Below are 22,793 nucleotides of genomic sequence, written 5' to 3'. Positions count from 1 at the left end.
AGATCAGTTAACATGCTGATAAGGCTTTCTTCACTGCCTGCTGCCTTGCATAAGGGATTTTGACATAGCCTTTGACAAAGAGTAAGTCTCTATTTCAATCAATACTCATAGTGATATAAAAATGTTTCATAAAAGCATACTCCTGCACTATAATTCTGCCAAATGAGACAGAAAGAGACTGAGAACTAAGTTTCTCTCAGCTTAATGAGAAAAATGTCCCGATCCTCAAAAAAGGATCAACAATAAGCTATAAAACAGTATTTTCGTTGTTATTTGATATGTAGAATCCTATGCAAAAATAATATATTCTCTAAAACAAAGTTTTTTTCAGTTGCATAAACTTGAAAACTACCTTCTTTCATGAAGGTACATTAAAATCCATTTTACATTCCTCTTTCATTTGTTTTTCACTATGTACACATAGCCACACACCTACACTGAATGTAATATTTCAGTGATAAAACTACAGCAACGTAAAGTTTGGAGGCACCTCTGAAAAATCTCCTGAGGCACTGTGAAGAACTACATTACAGTAAGGCATAATATCATCACTAGTGTTATCTGAAAAAAAAAAACAGTGGACAAACATTTTGTCAAATACGCAAAACAGGCATAACCTAGTAAGCATATATAAATATATATGTGTGCATAGAAATTAGAAAAGGGAAATATGTTTATTTTCCTTAGGAAAGCAATTTGTGAATTATTATTCACTACCATTGACACACAGGCTAAGAATTTTTTTATGAAAATGAAAGTAGTTTCCTGTCTTAGACAACTAGGGTATATTCCTCTTTGGAATGCCAAGAATCGGTATCAAGAAGCCAATAAAATATTGAACCAATACATTATATCGTAGTGCAACATATATTTCCTTTTCTAGAAACACTAATTAAAATTTTCTGCTCTAAGACATAAAACAGGAAAAGTTCTATACCCCACAGAAAACAGCGTACAAGAAAGCACGCTTTGGCTTCACTAAACAAACATTAACACACACGCTTACCCTCTGGTCAACGATCTATGCTCAAAGAAGAATGCTCTAGCTCATTTCTGAGGTGACTGGCATTTAGCTGACTGCATTCTTCCTCTCCTACTCAATCCATTCTCTCTCTTTTGTCTTTTTCTATAATCTAATTCATTGTTTATCATCTATCACTAATGCCTCCTCTACCATTGCAAAAATGCTGCAGTACGTCCTTCTTCTTAGTACAAGATTATCAAAAACACAGCTTAAAAATTCTGTGGAAACACCACCAGTGGTACAGTCAGCCACAAACATGGTTTGCATCTCCAAGTTGTGAAGTATTTGGTATCTGATGGTATCTGACAAGGGAGTGCCTGAAGTTTCTGAGCAGATTTGGTATGAAAATTTGAACTCCAAATACAGTAAATGGAGAAGAATTACTGCTGTAGCTTCATGGCAGTGACTATAACAACTTATTAAATAACATGTACTGAAGTATAGCAAAGACAGCCATTATCATCTACGGCCCTACTACTTTTCCAGTTGAATTTAGTTACAATTTTTCTGCTGACTTCAGCATGGCAAGTTGTATTTAATGCACTTAGGTAACACACAACACTGGCTTTGAAATGTCTCCTACACTTAGATTTCACTCTGTGGGATCAGTTCAGTTTTCAGTAAAATTTAATAGTAAAATTCTTACATCAAAGATGGCAAGAAAACCACTATTTTATTTTAAATAGTCAGATAACAGCCAGTGATAGCAGCAAATTAATTTATTTATAAATCATGGAATAAAAGTTAATCTGGCTGAAAAAAAGTTGTAGTTTTTAATTACTACTGAATTTCAGCAGAAGTTTAGGACCCTTGGTTGAATAATGACTTCCCTTGACATCTCTTGATACTTTCAAATTCATACCTTATCATTTCCTCCTAATTATTATTATTAAAGCTACAATGTTCTCCAAACTTCACCTTTAAATCAATTTTAAAAACACTATTTAAGGAATAGACAGATACTTCAAGAAAGCGGGTAACAGAACTACTCCTCAAAAAGTATGTAAATGTTTACACTGTTCGACATTAGGTTGCATTTTTCCTCTCAGGAAGACATCAGGGTATTTCAAAATTATATGTCTTCTCCTACTCAAAAAAACTAGTCTACATAAACTAGCAAAATCTAGAGACAAATGTCTAATGGCATACTGGAACTTCTTGTTCTACCTCTTAAAAGTTCAATAGTAAGTTACAGAAATTAAAATTCTCATTAAGAGCAATGAAAGCTAAGAGAAAGTGGAACGGTTAAAAATGAATTGCCCAAAACTAAAATGAAGATATGAGGTAGAAATGTCTTGATCTTGCAGATGACAGCAACCTGATTAGTGTTGCACACATATCAAAAGTATAATATTATCTTTTCTATACTTGCTTCTGCATAAAGTATATAGTATATATGCCTATAGTATATAGTATATATGCATACAGTATATAGTATATATAACTATATAGGTATGTCCTTTGACAATAATTCCAGAAGACCTGCCTCCTCACTCCAATAACAAAACCTGATGTAGTACCATGAACTTTCAAGAAAACAAGAGTGGGTTTGGTAGTATTAAAAACCAGGGGTTTTCAGCTACAGATACCACCTCTGGAAAGTCATTAATTTCAGTGCAGACCAGTTCAGAAAGAGGCAAAAGGATGTTCCTAGTTAAGTGGTATATGATACCTCCATCCAATATAAATCTAGTGAGAGTTATTTCCACTTTCCACATCGGAGACAACGTATTATGCTTTATTTAATGCAAAGATAGATCAGAGAGGCCAGGAAACTCTAGTGGCCACGGAAGCTCTGAAATCTAAGGAAATCTTCAGTAGGACAGGAGAAGACATCAGTTGGACTGCGCTAGCAGGGGCAGTGTGAATGGAAACCTTGTGCTGCTCCCATTCCCAGTCAAAGGACTTCATTCACCGCGGCTGCTATATTAGTTTCTTTCAGAAGCACAAAATGTGCAAGTGCTAAACTAGGGTCTCACACCACATATAAGCCATATATAAATACTCATGGTTTCTTAAAAATACAATACAGAGAGTCAGTTGAACAGAATTAAGAAGTTACCTTCTAAGGGTAAATTTAACCTCTGATTGCTAACTGAAAGATGAGATGTACCCAAATAGAAAGCGAAAGTGGAACCTGTTACATACTTCTAGTTATTGTGAAAAATAACAGATTTGCAGCTTCTCCTGTGTTAGCAGCTATTAGTGAATTCTATCACCACATCTGTTTTTACTATAACAGTTTATTGTCAGTATGGATGTTCTATTTTTTTAAAAAATAACTAGGTCTACAAAATAATTCTGCAATAACATGCCAAACAATTTATCTAGTAGTATCTTTAGTTTAACTCTTCATGACATTTCATAATCCTAGGAGAAGTGACATACTGAAATATCATAGCTCCGAAATAATTGGGATATTTTCTCTATTTTACAGGGAATACATAAGGGATGATATTCAAGCACAAGCTGAATAGGGAGCACTAGGGAAAGTTAATCGTAAAATGAAAATATCAACCTCATTGAAACCTTTAACAGACACTTCAAAACATTAATATAAAGAACTATCTTTGGCTGATCATACTGAATTACCCTGATGCCATTCAGCTGATGCATATACATTCAGCTGTATACTGTCCAGATGTAAGATGAAACCTAAAGGAAATTTCAATTAAATATGATGAAATGTTATAACAGACTTGTCAAAAGAAAATTCAATCATAGAAGAAAAAGTAAATTTCTCTTTTCTTTTTATTTCATATGAAGAAATTTCAATTAGCCATTGCATACTGAGAAACAGTAGAATCTAATACTCTATAGTAAACTGGCCTCTGGTAACTATTAATTATTAATATTAGCCTCAGAATGACCACAGTTAAACAACAACTTTGTTTTGGACTTGTGTTGATAATTTAATATTTATAAAAGAGTAGCAAATGGTAGAAAAAAATGGTGCTGGAAATTCCCAATAGCTGAAATCTGTCCTAAGAGCAACTGAATAAACTAATATATTATTCTTAAAAAAAAAAAAAAGACACCAGAACTTCCAGTTCTATCATTAATGTGCCAGTCATTAAGTTCATATAATCATATGTGTAGTCTACTGGTTATTTACATAACATACTAACACCAAAAAGCCACAATTCAAATATATATTTCCTACACCCTTGTTGTAGTTCAGCCCCGATTGGGACCAGACTACGCAGTCTCTCTCTCATTCCTCCCACCGTCCAAGAGAATGGGAGGAGATAATATAAGAAAAAAGGCTCGAGGTTTGAGATAAGGATGGGGAGAGATCCTTAAAGTTACCATCACGGGCAAAACAGACTGAACGTGGGGAAAACCATTTAATTCTAAAACTAGCAGGAGAATGAGACAGGGAACAAGATAACCTCCCCCCACCCCTCCCTCTTCCCAGGCTTAACATTATCTCTACTACCTTCCCCGCCCCGTGTGGCTCAGGGGGGAAGAGGGAATGGGGGTCGCAGTCAGTTCATCACACATTGTTTCATGCTGCTGCTTCATGGTCGGGGGAAGAACTCTTCGCATTCCTCCCCTGCTCCTTCGTGGGGTCCCTCCCACGGGCCAGAGTCCTTTGTGAAACTGCTCCAGCGTGGGTCATCTCTTCCACGGGGTGCAGTCCCTCCAGAACAGCTGCCCAACCCCAGCCCCAGTGCAGGCCCTCCATGGGCCACAGCCTCCTTCAGGTCTCCACCTGCTCTGGCATGGGGTACTCCACGGGCTGCAAGTGGATCTCTGCTCTTCTGTGGACCTCCATGGGCTGCAGGGGGACAACCTGCTCCACCATGCTCATCACCACAGGCTGCAGGGGAATCTTGGCCAAGAGCCGCATTACTCCTCCCCCTCCTTCTTCACTGCAGCCGTTCCTCTCACAAGAAAAATTCTTCACAACGGGCTGGCAGACGCCTCTCAGAATCTCTTCACATCAGCCATCTCATCTCCTCTCCACTTCTTGCAGCCAGGCCGGGCCGAGTTGGGCCCAGACAGCCGCCTGGCAGGAGGCCAGAGGGTGAGGCCTGCAAGGCCCACAAGGCTCATGCCTCCCCCTCTCTGCCCCCGCTCAGCTGATTCACATCTTCTCTTTTATTTTTCTTCTCTTTTTTTTTCTGTTTTCCCCTTCTTAAATACATTATCACAGAGGCGTTATGAGGGAACATTCTGCTACCAATTGGCTCTGCCTTGGCCAGCAGTGGGTCCACCCTAGGCCCAGCTGAGTCCACTGAACAAAGGGGAGCAACTTCCAGCAGTTTCCTACAGAAGCTGCCACCTTAGGGCCCCCCTCTCACTAAACAAAACCAGAACAACACACTGCAGTCACTGATTGCTCTGGTAACAGGACTGCACTGAGCACGGTTCAGGAATATATGAAAGACAGCATGGCATTATTGATATAGGATGATACATTGAGATTTACAGTAAACAAAAACTGATTCAGACATTTCTTATATCATACTCAGACCATCCATCTGTTACTCTAGTTACAAGCCTTCTGCACCTGTGGCAAAGCTAAATCTGAGCTAGCTAATTGGTTTTTAATAGAGGCTGGGGTGAATTTCAAATAAAGTACACAAGACAAAGCAGTATCAACCTCTACAACAAATACACAGAGTTTGCATGGAAAAATTGTATTCCTCTCCCTTTTTAAATCCTCTGTTATTGAGCCATGCCAGAATTCAATAGCTGAGGAAACAGATAACAGCGAAGCTCACTTTTTATTCAGAAGCAGCTCTTCATCATAGTTCACATACACTTATATTACAGCATACTTAAAATTAAATAATCTCTCTAATTTATTATAGCGAGTTTAAAGTATACAATATTTGTAATATTTAATGTAATGGGTTTGGATACTTATGCTTCCCCTGTTTTTTTTCCTTAATACTTACAGATCAGAATCATACAAGCTCATTAAAGAAAAAAATAATCATGTTGCTCAAATAAGATTTCAAGCAACCAGAAGTACCAATTCAGATCTGATTCAACTTTAATTGTAAATGTATTTCTTTAGGATCAAGCCACATTTACCAATGTGACAGGGGAGATAACTGTAAATTGCAGAAAAAAAAGAACCTTGAAAAGCCTTGAAAATGTCTTTTTAAAAGCTGAAACCTGGTATATTATACTCTAATCTATTCCTGAAGCCTCTGGGGAGACCTTATAGCAGCCTTCCAGTATCTAAGAAAGATGGGGAGAAACTCTCTAGCAGGGCCTGATGCAATAGGACAAGGGCTAATGGTTTTAAAATAGAGAGAGGTAGATTCAGACTGGATATAATGAAAAAAAATTTTACAATGACTGTGGTGGAACACTGGCACAGGTTGCCCAGAGAGGTGGTGGATGCCCCATCCTTGGAAGCATTCAAGACCAGGCTGGATGGGGCTCTGAGCAACCTGATCTGGCTGAAGATGTCCATGATCCTTGCAGGGGGGTTGGACTAGATGACCTTTGAAGGTCCCTTCCAACCCAAAGTACATTATGATCCTGTATGGCAAGCAGAGTGAAATGTAGCAGTGTTCATCTGTCTCTCCTAGATGACAGCAGCTGAACAGCACTGTATTAGTTACTTTAGCGTTGTAAATACAGCATTTTGAAGAAACACAAGTAGTGTGAGAACTACAAAAAGTAATTTCCTGGGGTGTTTGAAAGCACTGACACATTTGTATTGATAAATGTTATGGTTGGGAATGCAGTTTTAATAGCCACTGATGAAAAAAGGATCTTGTGCAGTCCCACTACCTCAATAGCATCGCACCCTTGGAGCACAGAGAGAGAGGCTGAATACTCCAAGTGCCTTGGGACTGCATTAGCAGAGTGTCAGCAAACACTGCATCCTTTAGATGGGTGCAGCATTCCCTTCTTGCATGAGACGCAGAGTGCAAAACAGTGTGGTGACGGGAGCAGCCCCATTGTTTTGGCAACAGTCAATGCTTCCTTAGTTTGCTTAGTGAAAACTAGGACTCCCAAGAACTTCTCTTTGAGCTTAGGTTTTTTTAAAGAGTTAGCAGACAGATCCTCAGCGACCCACAACAGAGCTAGGAGAACATGGGCTTCTACAGTCTTCCTGCATACTCGCGATCTGGATCATTTGTCCAAATAAACGCTATGCATTTGTAATGGTTCTTCGATTAGTAGCTCTTAGGACCAACAGACCAAATATAAAAAAATAATCAATAACCTGTGTAAAATCCACAATGCTATAATTGCACTGTAGTTTTACAATGTAATAGTCAGTGGACATACTGATTTTAGTGGAAAAAAGCTTACTAGTTAAGAGGCAACACAGAAGGTTGCATAAAGCACATCCCTATAAAGAAATAAAACCTTGATACATCGTACTGTAATGTGACAATAAAATTTAAAATTTCACTAAAAAATATTTTGTAGATATGACAGAATAAATTCTATTTTGGTTTCTTTTTTCCTAACACTAACAACATACCTCTATAAAGTGTCCTACAGAAAGTAATAATTTTTAATCAAAGTTCCCATTTGTAGTTTTAACTTTAAATAGAATGGAAAATTTTCTAATATTCACATTGTAAAAATCATCCTTTGAACCATCATTTTGTATAAAGACGAGACATCATCTTATAAATAAGGCATGAAATTATGATTATTCATTACATTTATGTGGTGTTTCAACTGTATTACTGACAATAATTCTCTGAAAGACTTATTCATTGAAGCATGCTCAACTACTATTATTAACGCAGCAGTACAAAATTTTTTTATTCAGTAATAAATGATTAAATATTTTCTGTGAAAGAAAGCTATAGAAATGGAATCTTGCACCATCACTTAATTTTATACATACAGTTCTGAGTGACTTATAAGGAGAACAAGCTACTTCAGAATGGAGCCAAAGCACTGAGCACCAAATTGCCTAGAGTGAGCCAAAAGCAGGCACAGACAAGTATTTTGCTCCTGTCTTCCACTGGATTTAGGCAGAGAAATCAAGCAGGCAAGTTCTCCCCTCACCTTAGGAATAGGAAGGAGACCTGCTCAACTTCGGAGCTAAACCATCACTATCCTGCTCCTAGGACTCTACTGACACACTAATCTGAACAGCACCTATGATAAATTGACTAGGATCACTTTTCATTCTTTTTGTGGTGGCTGAACTGTTGTCCCAGGAAAGATTAACTTAGCTATTTAGTATAGTTCTTAAGACATTCATGGTGATGAAAGAGCTCTGACATCTCTTTCCAAAATTCTTTACATTAGCAGTTACCAGACTGAAGAGGAAAAAAAAGTTCTGGGGGAAGAGTGGCTCACGTAAGCTAGATCAGTTAACAGGGAAGCAATGTAATATAGAAATCCAGAATAACATCCACAGAGCCAAGATTTCATAGCATGAAGCTAAACCAACCACTTTTAATTTCATATGATGGTAACTTTAGTGAACATTGACATTGGGAACGTTTATTAATTAACTATTTTTAAGATTCTAACTTTTATTATAGCTCTCTCCTAATAACGTATCTTCAAATTTATTTAATCACAGAATGGTTTGCGTTGGAAAGGACCTTCAAAGATCATCTAGTCCAACTCCATTGCCATGTGCAGGGACATCTTTCAGAACAGGTTGCTCAGAGCCCCATCCAACCTGACCCGGAAGACTTCCAATGAAGAGGCATCCAGAACTTCCCTGGGCAACCTGTTCCAGAGTCTTACCACCTTCATTGTAAAAAGTTTCTTCCTTATGTTCAATATAAACCTCTTTCAGTTTAAAACCGTTGCCCTTTGTCCTGTTGCTATCTGCCACTACAGGTAAAAAGTCTGTCTGTCTTTCTTATAAGCACCCTTTATACAGTAAAAAGCCAAAATGAGATCTCCCGCAGCTTCCTCTTCTCCAGGCTGAACAGCCCCAACTCTCTCAGCCTGTCCTCATAGGAGAGGTGCTCCAGCCCTCTGATCATCTTTGTGAGGAGTCACTCCAGCAGGTCCACATTCTTCTTATGCAGGGGGCTCCAGAGCTGGACGCAGTACTCCAAGTGAGGGTCTCATGAGAGCAGAGTAGAGGGGCAGAATCACCTCCCTTGACCTGCTGGCCATGCTTCTTTCAGTGCGGCACAGGACGCGGCTGGCTTTCTAGGCTGCAAGTGCACTTTGCCAGCTCATGTCCAATTTTCCATCCACCAATACCGCCAAGTCCTTCTTGGTAGGGCTGCTCTCAATCCCCTCATCTCCCAGTTTGTATTGATACCGGGGATTGTCCTAAAGCTGGTACAGATTGCCCTAAAGCTTGTTGAATCTCATGGGATTCAAATTAAATTATTTTTTAAAAATTAACTGGTTCTTAATGTATTTGTAAAAGCTCTTAAACAAGTTAAAAATCAATCTACACCTCCCAGTAAAGCAGTGAAATTGTGTGCAGAACACTATCAAGGAGGACAGAACTAACTGGAAAAACAAACAAAAAATTTCTGCTAGTTTCAATTAGAATTTTATATTTATTACTTGTAGATAAAGCTACAGCACAATTTTCCACAGAAAACAGAAATATTTTCAAGACCTAATAGTCTCTTTGATTTTGAAAGGTTGTACTGACTATTAAATGAAAAAAACAGCAAAAATCCTACACATAATTGCTACTCTCAGTATTAAAATATTTTTCCAATTGAGTTCTACCTTATTTTGAACTATTTTCATTACGAAATTATGGTGGTAAAGAGAGGGAAAAAATAAAACAAAGAATAGGTATGTCTAAATTGTATGACTGAGGTAGTTGCAGCTTCTCTCCTATACTTCCACAGGATTGTCTTGGAAAGTAAAAATAATTTATGGACAAATGCATTCATCACATGCAATTCAAACACTGGAAAAGAAGATCACTCATAATTGCTTATTGAGCCAACTGAAATTATCACATCTCCATCCTTATCTTGTGTTTCACAGAAAAAAACCAGAACTACCTAAACAATAGCATATGGTAAAAATGAAAAGACAGAAACAATTCTTCAACCTCATGTTAATTAAATGGAGGTAAAATGACTACAATCTTTTGTATATGTTCAGCCACTCTATTTATTTATTTTAATAACATCTTTTCATGCAGCTTTTTTTTTCCCCTTTAAGCCCACTCATTTCTGCTTTTTAAACAGAACAAAGAGACAGCGAAGAACAAATGATATCTGGATGCCAGAGGAGATGAAAAAGCAAATCAAATAATCATTCACATGCATTAAGCATTCTAAAACTGACAAATTTTAACTTCATATTTGCATCTACTGAAACACCACTGCACACACAAAAACAGAAAACAAAGAGCAGATTAGTTGTTCCACTGGCTCCACTACTGAAAGGCTAAGCCAAAGTATGACTCAAATACCAATTTCAGAAGGCCAGTACAGATTAGGCAGAATTTTAAAATTAAGGCTAAGTATACCTAGTGCAGCTATGATTAAAAAGTGTTATTAAAAATAATTTTAATAAACTGCTGAGCAGACATTAATTTCACATTAACAGCAAGTTTAAAGCAGATGGTACTAAATTATGGTCACCTAAACTACTAAAAAATCACATTAAGATTCTGAACTAATCTTTAAAACAACAAATAGATTACTGCAGAAAAACAACAGCATGAAGCAAAACAATATTGTTTTGCTGCAACCTACATAATAGAAACTATTTATATCTATATATTACTGATCCTTATTAAGTAATAGTAACCAAAGCCTATGGACTTTTAAACAAAATAAAATACATTGTGTAGCTTAGTCTACTTTCTCTCTAGTTGATTTTCTTATCTCTTTTTTATCTGACAACAATTTTCAGTTGAGGAACTTTCTGATAAAAAAGAACAAGTTTATTGTTCTTTCAAAAAACTGCTACACGTTTTACATAGTACTGAATCTTCTTCCTACTATGAATTGAATTGTTCTATTCTTATCTGTATAGTCTCAAGATTAAATTTACCCATGACTAAGTTGCGTTACCTGACCTAAAAAGGAGGGAACAAGGGCTCCAAACTCCTTGTACAGACCATGCAGTCACACAGCTGCACTTTCGTTGTTCGGGTAAGGAGGGGCTGAAACTCCAGTGGGATTCTGAGTCTTGAACACCTAAAGAGCTTGCTTACAAGAGCACTAGACAGTTTGACTTCTCCCTGCTAGCCTACCATTCCCTTCTTTAGTGTACTTGTAGCACTTGTAGACTGTTGTGCTCACTATTGTGCAACAGGTTCCAAGTACCCGGCAAGCAACAGATGCTCTGTGCTTTTGTGGCAAACAGGGTTTCTAGAAAAACCTATCTCCAGCCATCCTCCAGGTTGCCCAGAAATTCTGTGTAAATGCTCAAACTACGCAAACAGGGAACTCACCTAGAAAAATGTTATGTATACTACTCCTACTAAAATGCAGTTCAGCCTTCAGTAAAACACATTTTAAAAATTCATGAGCTACTTTCCTGGAGTAAGCATTTTACAATTAACCTATATTAGTAACTCAAAAAAAACTCCACCAAAAGCGCCTTTATCATGACTCCTAAAATCACTAAACTTGGTTGACTGTTGTCCTTATTCAGAAATTTTCATTACATTTACCTATCAAATTCAGAAGAACTAGCTCATAAATATAATAAGCACATATTATGGCCAACCATATAAAACTGAAAATAATCCTGAATATCCCTAAAAAGAAAGACTGGTAAAGTAATACTGGAAATGTATATTTTGATTTATTAACCAGTGTGTTTCATAAAAGTAAGTTTTCTTGAAGATACTGTTTGCTTTCTTGGTTGCATTTTAAAACTGTAGCTTTCTTCAGGATAAGTTTACTAAAAACTTTGTTTATGTCTTTTTAGGAAAGCGGTAGCTCTCCCTGAGAACCTTCTGTGACAACCTGTGACAATAATAAACAATTTTTGTGAAGATTTTGAAAGTTAAAAAGTAAACAAGGGGAAATAACTTTTTACTTACTTGTACCACAGTATGTGCAACCCAGGCTGTGTGCACTGGCAAGTCTATGGCACTAAAAAACCAGAGTAGATTACAGCTCTTTTTCCTGACTTGAGATCTATATGACAGACTTGTATTTAGCTTTCTGACTGAAAAAACCAAAAAATGAAATCTTCATATGGTAAGACATTGTTACAGATATCTTCTCTCTGAAATACATTATCTGAATCACTATTAGCTTCGTAAACATGCCTAAACATGCTATTTCCTAAGAAGGAAATAGCTGTTCCTATTCACCGCCAACTGCCAGTGCATCTTTCAGAGATATACTGAAGACACATCGTCATCTACAGTAAGTAGAATAGTACCAATCCACATAGATAAGCAGGGATATCCTTTTCCTAGAGCTTTAAAAAAAAAAAAAAGAAAAAAAGAAAAAAAGAGAGGTAGGGATAGCACTTTTCAAAAAGTAATTGTTTCTAAAATTATTTCTATTTTGCAGGCATCACACTATCGTGTAATGAATAAGTACCATATTCTTTTTCAGTAATTGCAATCACCAACTAAGATATTACACAGTATAGTTTTCATAAATTTTAGTTATTAAGCTATTACTTTTACCCTTGGTTTTATTTTCTAAGAACACAAGAGTTCTAAACAGGCACTTCTGATTTAACATTGATCTGACAGTTAAGAAATTACTAAGCACTAGACCATTTCTGAGGCTAGTGTAAATCAGTAATGGTTTTACTTGCTTTGATTTTTATGCTGTTATTTTCTCAGCAAACAGAGTCAGGCTGAAACATATTCTACCAGGACAGACCTTAATCCTATTTTCCCTGCGGTGCTTATAATACTTTTCCAGGATTTCCCAAAAGGGATAGTCCATAGTTTTATATTATGAGTCGGGTTTTTTTTTTTCTCTTGGTGTTTCTTATATATTATGAACTTGCAGAAGTGTTACAATTAACTTGTGTTTCAGAACAACTTTCCAAGTTTTGGAAACTGCATAAGATTACTATTCTATTTAAACTTCCTTAAATCAAGTAGACTAAAAAAAAGGCAAAAAATATATAAATGACACAATAGTAATTTAAGATTTTAAAATCAGGTTTCAAGCTTACTCTCATTGGAAGAATATTTTTAAAGACAAATCTAGTTGACCTGCATGACTGTAACTGAACAATTCACTGTGGATAAAAATGCTAGAGAAATGCTACTCAGGTCTGCAATAACAGCATTCATCAGAATGCTGCTAAATATGAAATGGAGTGATTATGTAAGTGAAGTGGCACACAATTCACCTACAAACATTCTACAATGCAGAGCAGAAGTCATCAATAATACAAATGAAAATGTGTTCTTCATAATTTTTCTGTAAAGTAGACTGTCATCATGTTTATCTTTCATATTTCAGCCATATTGTAGCAGGGTATACACTGTGATACTCTGAGAGAAAAATAGGTGGAAATTAAGTGTATTCCCTTTGATACACACACTGAGTATAAGCAGCTCCACAGCAGAGTCAAACGGGAGAAGAAACAAGAAAAAGGAATGGCAAGAACAGAAATAAGGTATCCCAAGAGCATAATGCCTGATAATCTTCCATATTTCAGAGAAAGCAGTCCAGACAACTAGTATTTTAACACACAAAGCTCTAGTTTTTGTCCCTTTATTATCTAAGAAACCAGCAGAATTTTTGGAAACACATTTCAATTGTAATTTAACTTCTTTGTTGGCCCTGCAAGTATCTGTAAATTTCAGACAGGATATAAGCCTCACAGATTGCTTTTTACCCTGATTCATTATCACCATATGAGTTATGCTGCTTATAATACAAATCATTATGGTGAAAAATCATTATTAACTTACATCAATAGCAACAAACTATACAGATGAAATAATGTAGTACTTATTTTTATCCAAATGAACATAACAGTTTTGAATTAGACAAGCAATAATGACCTCCTTTCACAAAAATTGTACTCTTTTTCTTTTTTTTAAATTGTAAGGATCACTCTTGTTGATAGTAAGTACCATATACACTTGAACATCTTGCATTTTCAATTATCAAAATGACAATAGTAAGAAAAAAATGTCTTCCTTACCTATGTATACAATTTTTAGATTCGAGATATGCCATACCAGAAGCAGCATCTAACGAAAATTTCACCAACTGTTTGGTTTTTAGCTCATCCTTCTTTTTTCTTAAAAAGGACAGGAAATCACCTCCTAGAAAAACAGACAGGTGGACAGTGAGACATGACAGACAGGACACTCACATTTATCTCTCATTTGAAGTGCAAGAACAAACAAAACACAGCTATTAGCTGTTCTCAACCCATCAGTTTGAAGTTAGCCTAAGAAAAAGGAACAAGCTCACCTTTCAAAATGCAGTTTCCCTGATTTCCCTTAACTATTAGGTCCTTAAAAGTGAAAACTACACAGCATGTTTTTGATATACCCAAAATCATCACCATCATTCATTAAATACAGACTTATATGAAAACTGTTGACAAAATAATTGATAATATGTGATAAATATACTTCTCTAATCACAGAATGGTTGCTGTAGGGGTTTATAAAAGTTGTGAATAAAGAGTTTGAGTTCTATTAGTTACATGAGAGTAATTGATTTTGAACTTATCATTTGCAGTGGTGTTTCTCAAATTCTACACTGATGGGTTTGGAGGGGTAACAAAGTGGGCAATGTTAACTACATATTTGACATTGTCCATCACAGGCAAACAACTATTACTGTGACTTCACAGTCTTCTGGAGTTCGTTCTTGGAAGAACAAAATTGCTGTCCTCTTGTCTGAGAAGGGGAAGGGGTCAGCATGGAGGATTTCCAAAAGGGAATTTGTGTTTGCAAAAAAAGTTTCTGAAAAACTGATTGAGGACAAACATACGCAGCAAAGACATAATACAAACACTGCAATGTCATGTTCTGACTGATATAACCGTATTAAATTTCTTTTCTAAAGTATATTTTATTATTTGAGGCAAAGACAAAAAATCACAGTGGAACTTCCACATAACACTATTAATTTGTTAGTGTGTATGCAGCCACTGTTCTAGTCTTTGTTTCTTTTCACTTTGAACTGAGTTGGCTACAGAGATTCTCTATTGCAAATAACGCAGTTACACAATTTTATACACTGCCTTTCTTAGCAATGTGAAAAGACACAATAGATTAAATGTTTCATAGGAGGTTACTTCTATTTATATATTTATATTTCATACTATAAGAAACAAAATAAGAGAATATTAAAGAAAAAGGTCCACTGTTGTAAATTGTAACTGTAACATCCTTCAAATATTAAATTGGAGTAATTGTAAAATGGAGTAGCTTCTCAACTGCCAACTGCTTTGTTTATTCATTTCACCTGGGATCAAGTTTCTTTTAGTACAAGTGACTTGGATATGATGGCTTAATAACCTGTTCCTTAGCGAAAACTCCCAGAAAATAAACATCTGATAAACTATAGATAAAAAACACTGTTACCATTTTGCTTAATCCTTTTTTGGTAAACACAGTAGTACTACAGAAAAGCCAGAAAACACTCTGTTTTCATAGAATCATGTAATAGTTGAGGTTGGCATGGAGGTCACCTGACTCAACTCCACTGCTCAAGCAGGGCCATCTAGAGTTGGTTGCCCAGGACCACGTCCAGATGGCTTTTGCATATCTCCAAGGATACTCATCACCTTCCTGGTCAACCAACGCCAGTGCTTGGTCATCCTCACAGGGAAAAAGTGTTTCCTGGGGTTCAGGAGGAACCTCCTGCCTCTGGTCCTGTCACTGGGCACCACTGAAAAGAGCCATGCTGAACAGTCCCAGGTCCCTGAGCCTTTCCTCCTAGGAGAGTTGCTCCAGTTCCTTCATCATCTTGGTGGTCCTTTGTGGGACTCTCTCCAGTATCTTCATGTCTCTGTTGTACTGGGGAGCCCAGCAATGCAAACAGTACTCCAGGTGTGGCCTCACCAGTGCTGAGCAGACAGAAAGGATCACCTCCCTCGATCTGCTGGCAGTACTTCGTTTAATGCAGCCCAGGAATCTGCCTTCTTTGCTGCAAGGACATGTTGCTGGTGCATGTTCAATGCTTGGTGTCCACCAGGAACCCCAGGCCCTTTTCTGCCAAGTTGCTTTCCAGCTGGGCAGCCCCCACTACGTACTGGTGCCTGGGGTTGTTCCTGCCCTGTTGCGGGACTTTGCACTTCCCCTTGCTGAACTGCATGAGGTTCCTGTCAACCCATTTCTCCAGCCTGTCCAGGTCCTCCTGGATGGCAGCACGACCCTCTGCTCTATCAGCCCCTGCTCCCAGTTTGGTGTCATCACCAAACTTGCTGAGGGTGCACTCTGCCCCATCATCCAGATAATTAATGAAGATGTTCAACAGGATTGGACCCAGTATTGACCTCTGGGGTACATCGCTTGTTAATGATGTCTAATTTTCTTAATACTCCAATTGCAATTAAACAGGTGAATAAAATTATCTGATACATTCTTTCTTCAGTGACAAATTTCTGGCAATTATTAAAAAGCAGTGCACATAACAGCAAAACACAGTCTGTTTAAAGCATGTATGATCTATCTTCAATTTGTGAGAGTAACAAAGGATTTCTATAATCCCCATAAAGCAAAACTATGGAACATCTGGATATTCAAAATGAAGACTGCCAGAACACACTGTTAAAGTAAAAGGATGAAATCAAACACAAATGCTCTTTTTTACTCACACCACAGTGAATGCTGTCGTGTTAGGCCAGCCAGAACCTCTCAGGTGAGCAACCTGAGTACACCAAGAGTGCTGCTGGCACGCACGGAGCCCACCATGCCCTTTACTCCCAGGGTGACACACAGATGGAAAATCAAGAGCTGACTGGATGCGCTTGACTTTAAAGCCAACATGAAATACCTTCTTGTTTACTAAAGATAGCTACATACATTACATTTCCAAAGACTGACAGTGTGAATCTTGGGATATAGAATTTTAAATTTTAATAAAATATAATATAATGAATAATATAGGAAACTGGACTGCGGTACAATCACCTTTCCTCCGATCTGAGAGGGTACTGACATAGTCTGGTAACTGGCAAAATGCAGCTATTGCCAGAGAAAATGAAGATAAACACCGCATGGAAATACATGTCATTTCTCACACATGTAAACAGAATTATTTTGGTTACAGTAGACAGTTAACAATAATTTTTAAACAATCCAATACATACAAACCAGCTGATGAAAAGTATTTTGCTTATATACTGAGAATTCACTGCTCTGTACATAGGAATAATCTTTTAATCAGTATTACTATATGCCTTTATGAATGTAAAAGTCTTCCAATCTTGACAAATCGTGGCATTACTTGAGTGAGAACAGTAAATCAAGGAAGCTTACAGAAAAAAAAATAAGACCATCCTAAAAAACTCTACCCTCAATCAACCAGTGCTCCAATATTGAAGATAGAGAGAGAATTTCTAACAAATGACTGCAGGATAATTTTACTGTCTACTATGGCCAATGTTCCAGCTCTTCATCTCCACAGGATAGCATTCAGATGAATACCTTCAAAGCTGAGTTAAGAGGATTTTACTACAAACCCTTCAGCGCAGAACTGTGGCTACGTAATACCTTTATGTGCTTCCTAAAACAAGTTTAAATATAAAAAGCCCTAATTGGCTATTTGCAGCACATAGCGTCAGAATATTATCTCCAATATAATAGCTGTTGATAAAAATGAAATAAACAGGCCAATTAGACTATGAAACAACTGAAACAAAAATAGATGACTACATAATAGCAAGTAATGCTTCCTCTTATATGTGGAATTTCTATTGTATTCTACATGGCTACCTGTTATTCCAGTTAATGGCACACAACACTACCAGGAAATTAGGTTTGCTCCAGCCACTCTAAGTACTCCAGAAATAATTAGACCATTATACTATTATCACCAAGAAGAAATCGACTGTCTGTTTTGGGTTTATGGGAGGATAAAGAACAGTACTGGAGTGTCGGCCTGATATGATACAATTATTTTACTAAGTAGATGACAAAATGTAGTACATAAGCAGAAGCTCCATGAGAGCAGCCTGCTATAATTGGATTCCTGAAAACAGCCCTTCATGTATTTCACTGTGAATGTGAACTAGTTGTCATTATATGCAGAAATTTTGAAAGAGTTAAAATACCACATATCAGAATCTCCTAGTGTTGGTCATACTTTATAGCATACACTTTATGCTGTACTCTAAGTAGTATTTTATGGCAATATAACACTTAATGGTGTACAAAAAAGTAAGCAAAGGTTTTGCAAGAGAAAAAAAAAAAACAACCTGTGATCTATAGAAGAATCAAAATACAAGAAATAGCAATGAAATACATTAAATTAGTTTACGAAGTATTTAATTAAGGCAATCTCTGACTTTAATGGCCTTTATAATCAACTATGTATACATACTTCAGTGTTCTCCTGAGCTGTTGCCCCAAATGGTACCTATCTACTTGTTCTAGGCACTCTTGCCATTATTCAGATAACCAGTATTGACACTGAACATAATTAAAATATAGTTTTGAAATTATAGTGAGAAATCTCCCACTTATTGGTGGGAGATTTATACAGACATACATTATTTACATATATCTATATAGGATCATGCCATTTTGATACTGTTATAAATAATAATTATATAAATATTAATAAATGTGTTAACATAATAGCATTAAGAATTATACAGAATTATATATAGTATTACTTACATATAAATTTTACTAAAGTGGGATAATTTCCTTTATTAAACAGCTTTGTTAAGTAGCAGTTAGTTTAAAGTTTCCACTGAATTCTTCTTACACACATTAATCATGCAGATGTAGCATGCTTCTGGCCATACCACTTTATGGTCACCTAACACAGAGGAGCTCCATGACTCCATATTCATAACTGCTTTATAAGCTATTATAATACTATTGAAATGACCTTCATCTGCATCTGTAAGTATTTAAAAATTTGAGGATTCATATGGTCAGCCTTTTGACTAATGTAAAGAAATTTAGAGTTTCTTTATTGCCCACTATTTTAATCCCACCTACATCATCAACAAAACAAACCCAAACACAGCTACTTAAAGTTACGAATTAAAAATATTAAAAATGCATCTGTAGCAATTCTAGAAGATATTTTTTACGAAAGTAACCAGCTATTTGACAAACTATTAAAAATGTAAGGGTGTAGAGATGCTGAAGCACTCGTTTTCCTTAAAATAGTGTTTCTTCATGTTTCAAGTAACGGATCATTTGTGTGTAATGCAGTGCTTTCACTTCTTTTACATAAGTAGTAACAGAAACTGCAAATAAATCCAAGGTTTTCCAACTGCCTAAAGTGCTATTGCAAAATCCAGTTAAAACTTCATTTTTCTTGTTAAGCAAAGCAAATAAGAGTTGCTATAATCATGCAAAATTTTGCCATAGTAACATTAACAATGGTAGTAATGAAGTATGAGTGGAAATGCACAGAAGTAATGAAGTATGAGTGGAAAAACAAAAGATGAAAGAAAAAAAAAGGAGTTAAAAGAATGGTGTGCATTGAGAGCCAAGGACATCACTAGCAGCAACAAACAGGTAAACACAAAGATGTTGCTTGGACGAGGACTGCAATGGCAATGCGGATGACTTTTTAGCAAAAGACCCATGGAGATGATTCAGTAGCACAAAATAACTACACTACCAGAAAACAGCGAGAAGAAGGCTACAACATAATTACATGTGCTATTTCATTTTCTTTTAATGAGATGACAGATGACAGACATACAGTATTCAAAACGAGGAAAACATTGACAATAGTCAGCAACCTTGCCTTAGATTTAAGGTGGATCAAATAAATTAGAGTGTGAAACCAGTGATCCTACCACATCAACTACTTATTCTCAAATGGCATAAAAGCCTGTCGAAAACCAAGTCTGTTATCATCTATCAAGATGAAAACAGAAATCTTAGCAAGACATCAATAGCCAGCATCCCTTGTCCTCCGTGCTGCAGAAAATAATCCTGCCCGGACTACTTGGACTCTATGCTTTGGTATTGCAGCTACAAGGTATAGGACTATGAGTGTGTAGATACAACTTACTTCAGAAATTAACTAAAATGAAAATCATCTTCCCCCAGGAAGTCTTCCATTCAGCTTTGTTTCATTAATTCCTATCATTGGACTATGCTTAAAAACCAATAATCTCTAGCCTTGAAAAAGGATTCCAGACTAGAAAGTTGTGACAGTCCATGTTTTTTTTTTTTAATCTAAAGAAAAACAATGAACAGTTTTTAAATGCAGACACATAAAATAATAGATAGTATGCTTTTTTAATTACCACCACCTACACTCCAACAAAGGAATCTGACTCTTCCCCCTCTTCTCTCAATATCCTTACAGCTGGAAACCATGCAGCAAATAGGAAGACAGAGGCACATGTGAATGTACAAGACTAAAAAGAAGGCAAGGAAGGAGAAATGAGGATTTTATGTGTGCATGTGCCTGTGTACTACAAGAGAGCTAGGCCAGGGAGAGTGAAATTAGACATACATATGGCAAGAAGGAATTCACGAGGGTGCCTGGTTCAGAAGGGTGACATGCCCAAGAGAGAAGGTGGCAGAGGCAGAAGCATGGCAGCTTGTGGAAGCAGAGACAGAGAAAAATAGAAGCTGGAAACTTAGCTGAGTGCAACAGGAAAGGATAAAGTAAGAGAGAGACAAAAACTAGAGAAACAGACAGGGGTCATACTTTGTGACTTTGTGACGAGAAACTGTAGTGCAGACAGAAGGTGGCTTTAGCACCAACTGGGTATTGAGCCAGAAAACTTATTTGACTACAGAAAAAAAGAAGAATTCAATGGAAAACAAAGCCAGACAGTCACTATCACTGTTAAAAATCTGCACCTTATCTCTAATCTGAATTTGTCTAGAATTTGACTGAGCTTTTTTTTTTTTTTCTATTTCATTAACTTTTGACAGCATCCAATAAAGATTCAGGATGTGACTGCAAGATAAGACACAGATCTGAAATTTGCTGGCAAAAGTCAGCTACTGAGGATGCATAATGCAACCAATGGGTCAGATAATGCAGAACTTTTTAAAAGTTTTAACAGATGTCTAAAGAGAAGCAATTGGAAAAAAATCCCGAATGATCTCTCTAGAGATGTCACTGCGTCCAGAAGCAGGAAATACCACCATACAAAGCAGAAAACACAGCAGCTGAATCACGTAACGTGAAACTAAAAGTTAGCATTTTTTTCAGCATTGATCAGCATTCCAAGCCTGCACCTCAGAGACAGAAGGCTCAGGTAAGCCATAGTGTGCATGTACTTCAGCTACTTTTAATGTCAGCTTTATTCAAGATGATAATTAATTTAGCAGAAATGCTCAGATAATGTGGATATTTTACATCATATTAACAAATAAATTACACATACCTCAGTCTCAGCACTGAGATTTTGATTATAAATGGGCTTGTTGGCTTTGGTGCAACTAACAGCAGAAATATACGGAGTCAGCTGTGATTTAGTGCTATACCCTGAAGTATCACTACATACAAAAAACAAAGAGTAATTCCAAAAAAATTAGTTAAGATTTAGTAGATTGTACCAGCTGTACCTCAGTGTCAGCTACAATAGATCTGTAGGTACTTCTCCACTTTATGCCATGTAGCCTTCTCTTCCAACAAAGGTCAAAAAGAGAGCCTCGTAGGTCAGGCAAAATACTGTGCTTTACTTGCAAATGCTTCTGATCTAACACACCCTGTGGAAATAAAAAGGACTCTAATATACAGAAAGTATGGAGTGAGTAGGCCAAAACAGACCAAAGCCAACTGCAGGTAGGACAGCATGAATAGAGTGCAGAGGTAACCCCAGTGCTTGGGTTAAGAACGGCTTATCAGATCCTGTTACAGGCACTACAGAAATGGCTGTGCTCTTTCTGAATGTTCCTGGGAGCCAGTGTAGCTGAAATCAAGCAGTGTAGCTGAAATCAAGCAGTGCTGCACTTGAGCTAATAAAACCTGTCACCTCTGAATTGTTTCTGCATGGATGGCATCGGCAATTTGCATCCCCAATGATTCAGTACAAATCTGAACAGGTTACGTTATCCAGTTGCAAAGATGGATGCTATGACCTTGCTGACCTCCACCTTGAAAGCTAGCTACGTATGTCTCGATATAAGCTGAATATACATAGTTGAAACTTAATTCAGATAACCTTCCCGTACTATTAGATTACTGGATGTTTTCATAGCTGTTTATAAGTACAAGCATAGCTTGACTTGTTTCCAGTTACAAGTGTTCAGCAAATTTATTCCAATGTACGTCAGCATGAGCCTAAACAAAACAAGGAACACAAACTCTGTCTACAATGCATTCAGTATTAGAGTGAAAAATGACCAGAAATGCCCACTGGGCATGGGGTGTGGGAATCAAACCCGGAGCAGATCACTGACAGAACAGACTAAATAAAGCCTATGGCCACTGAATGTATTTGGAGATGAGAAACAACTAGAAACTGTACAGAACTGAATGAGGTATGGATGTGGTACAGAAAGATGTAGTTTTCATATCGTAATACATAATATACTCATAAGATATTATATTATCATAATACATATGCTAGAGGAAGCTAAATTAAGAGTCAACAGACAAGCCAGATTCTTGAATTGCCTATTTTTGAATGCTTGACTTAGCAGAAAGAAAATTCTTTCAAAATATTTCTAGGGATGTAATTTTAACTATGTTGATTATAAAAAATGTTTAAATATATAGAAACTTGAAACAGAAAGTATGCTATCAGCGAGAGATGAAACAGTCCA

The 22,793-nt window shown here is 36.8% G+C and overlaps 1 protein-coding gene across 4 annotated transcripts in view; it reads right to left on the bottom strand.

Moving 5' to 3' along the window:
- The window catches only part of FER (FER tyrosine kinase), a 180,661-nt gene that overhangs the window by 29,935 nt on the left and 127,933 nt on the right, over positions 1 to 22,793 (bottom strand). For 2 of the 4 annotated variants that reach the window (XM_086770908.1, XM_086770909.1), the window contains one exon: positions 14,051 to 14,174. In XM_086770908.1, coding sequence (XP_086627034.1) covers positions 14,051 to 14,174 — 124 coding nt within the window. The other 2 variants (XM_086770911.1, XM_086770910.1) reach the window with 2 other exon arrangements.

The sequence above is a fragment of the Chlamydotis macqueenii genome, chromosome Z (genome assembly GCF_036417535.1).
Source record: "Chlamydotis macqueenii isolate bChlMac1 chromosome Z, bChlMac1.mat, whole genome shotgun sequence".
Lineage (NCBI taxonomy): Eukaryota > Metazoa > Chordata > Aves > Otidiformes > Otididae > Chlamydotis > Chlamydotis macqueenii.
The sequence above is the reverse complement of the archived record's forward strand: the minus strand, read 5'-3'. Positions and strand labels throughout refer to the sequence as shown.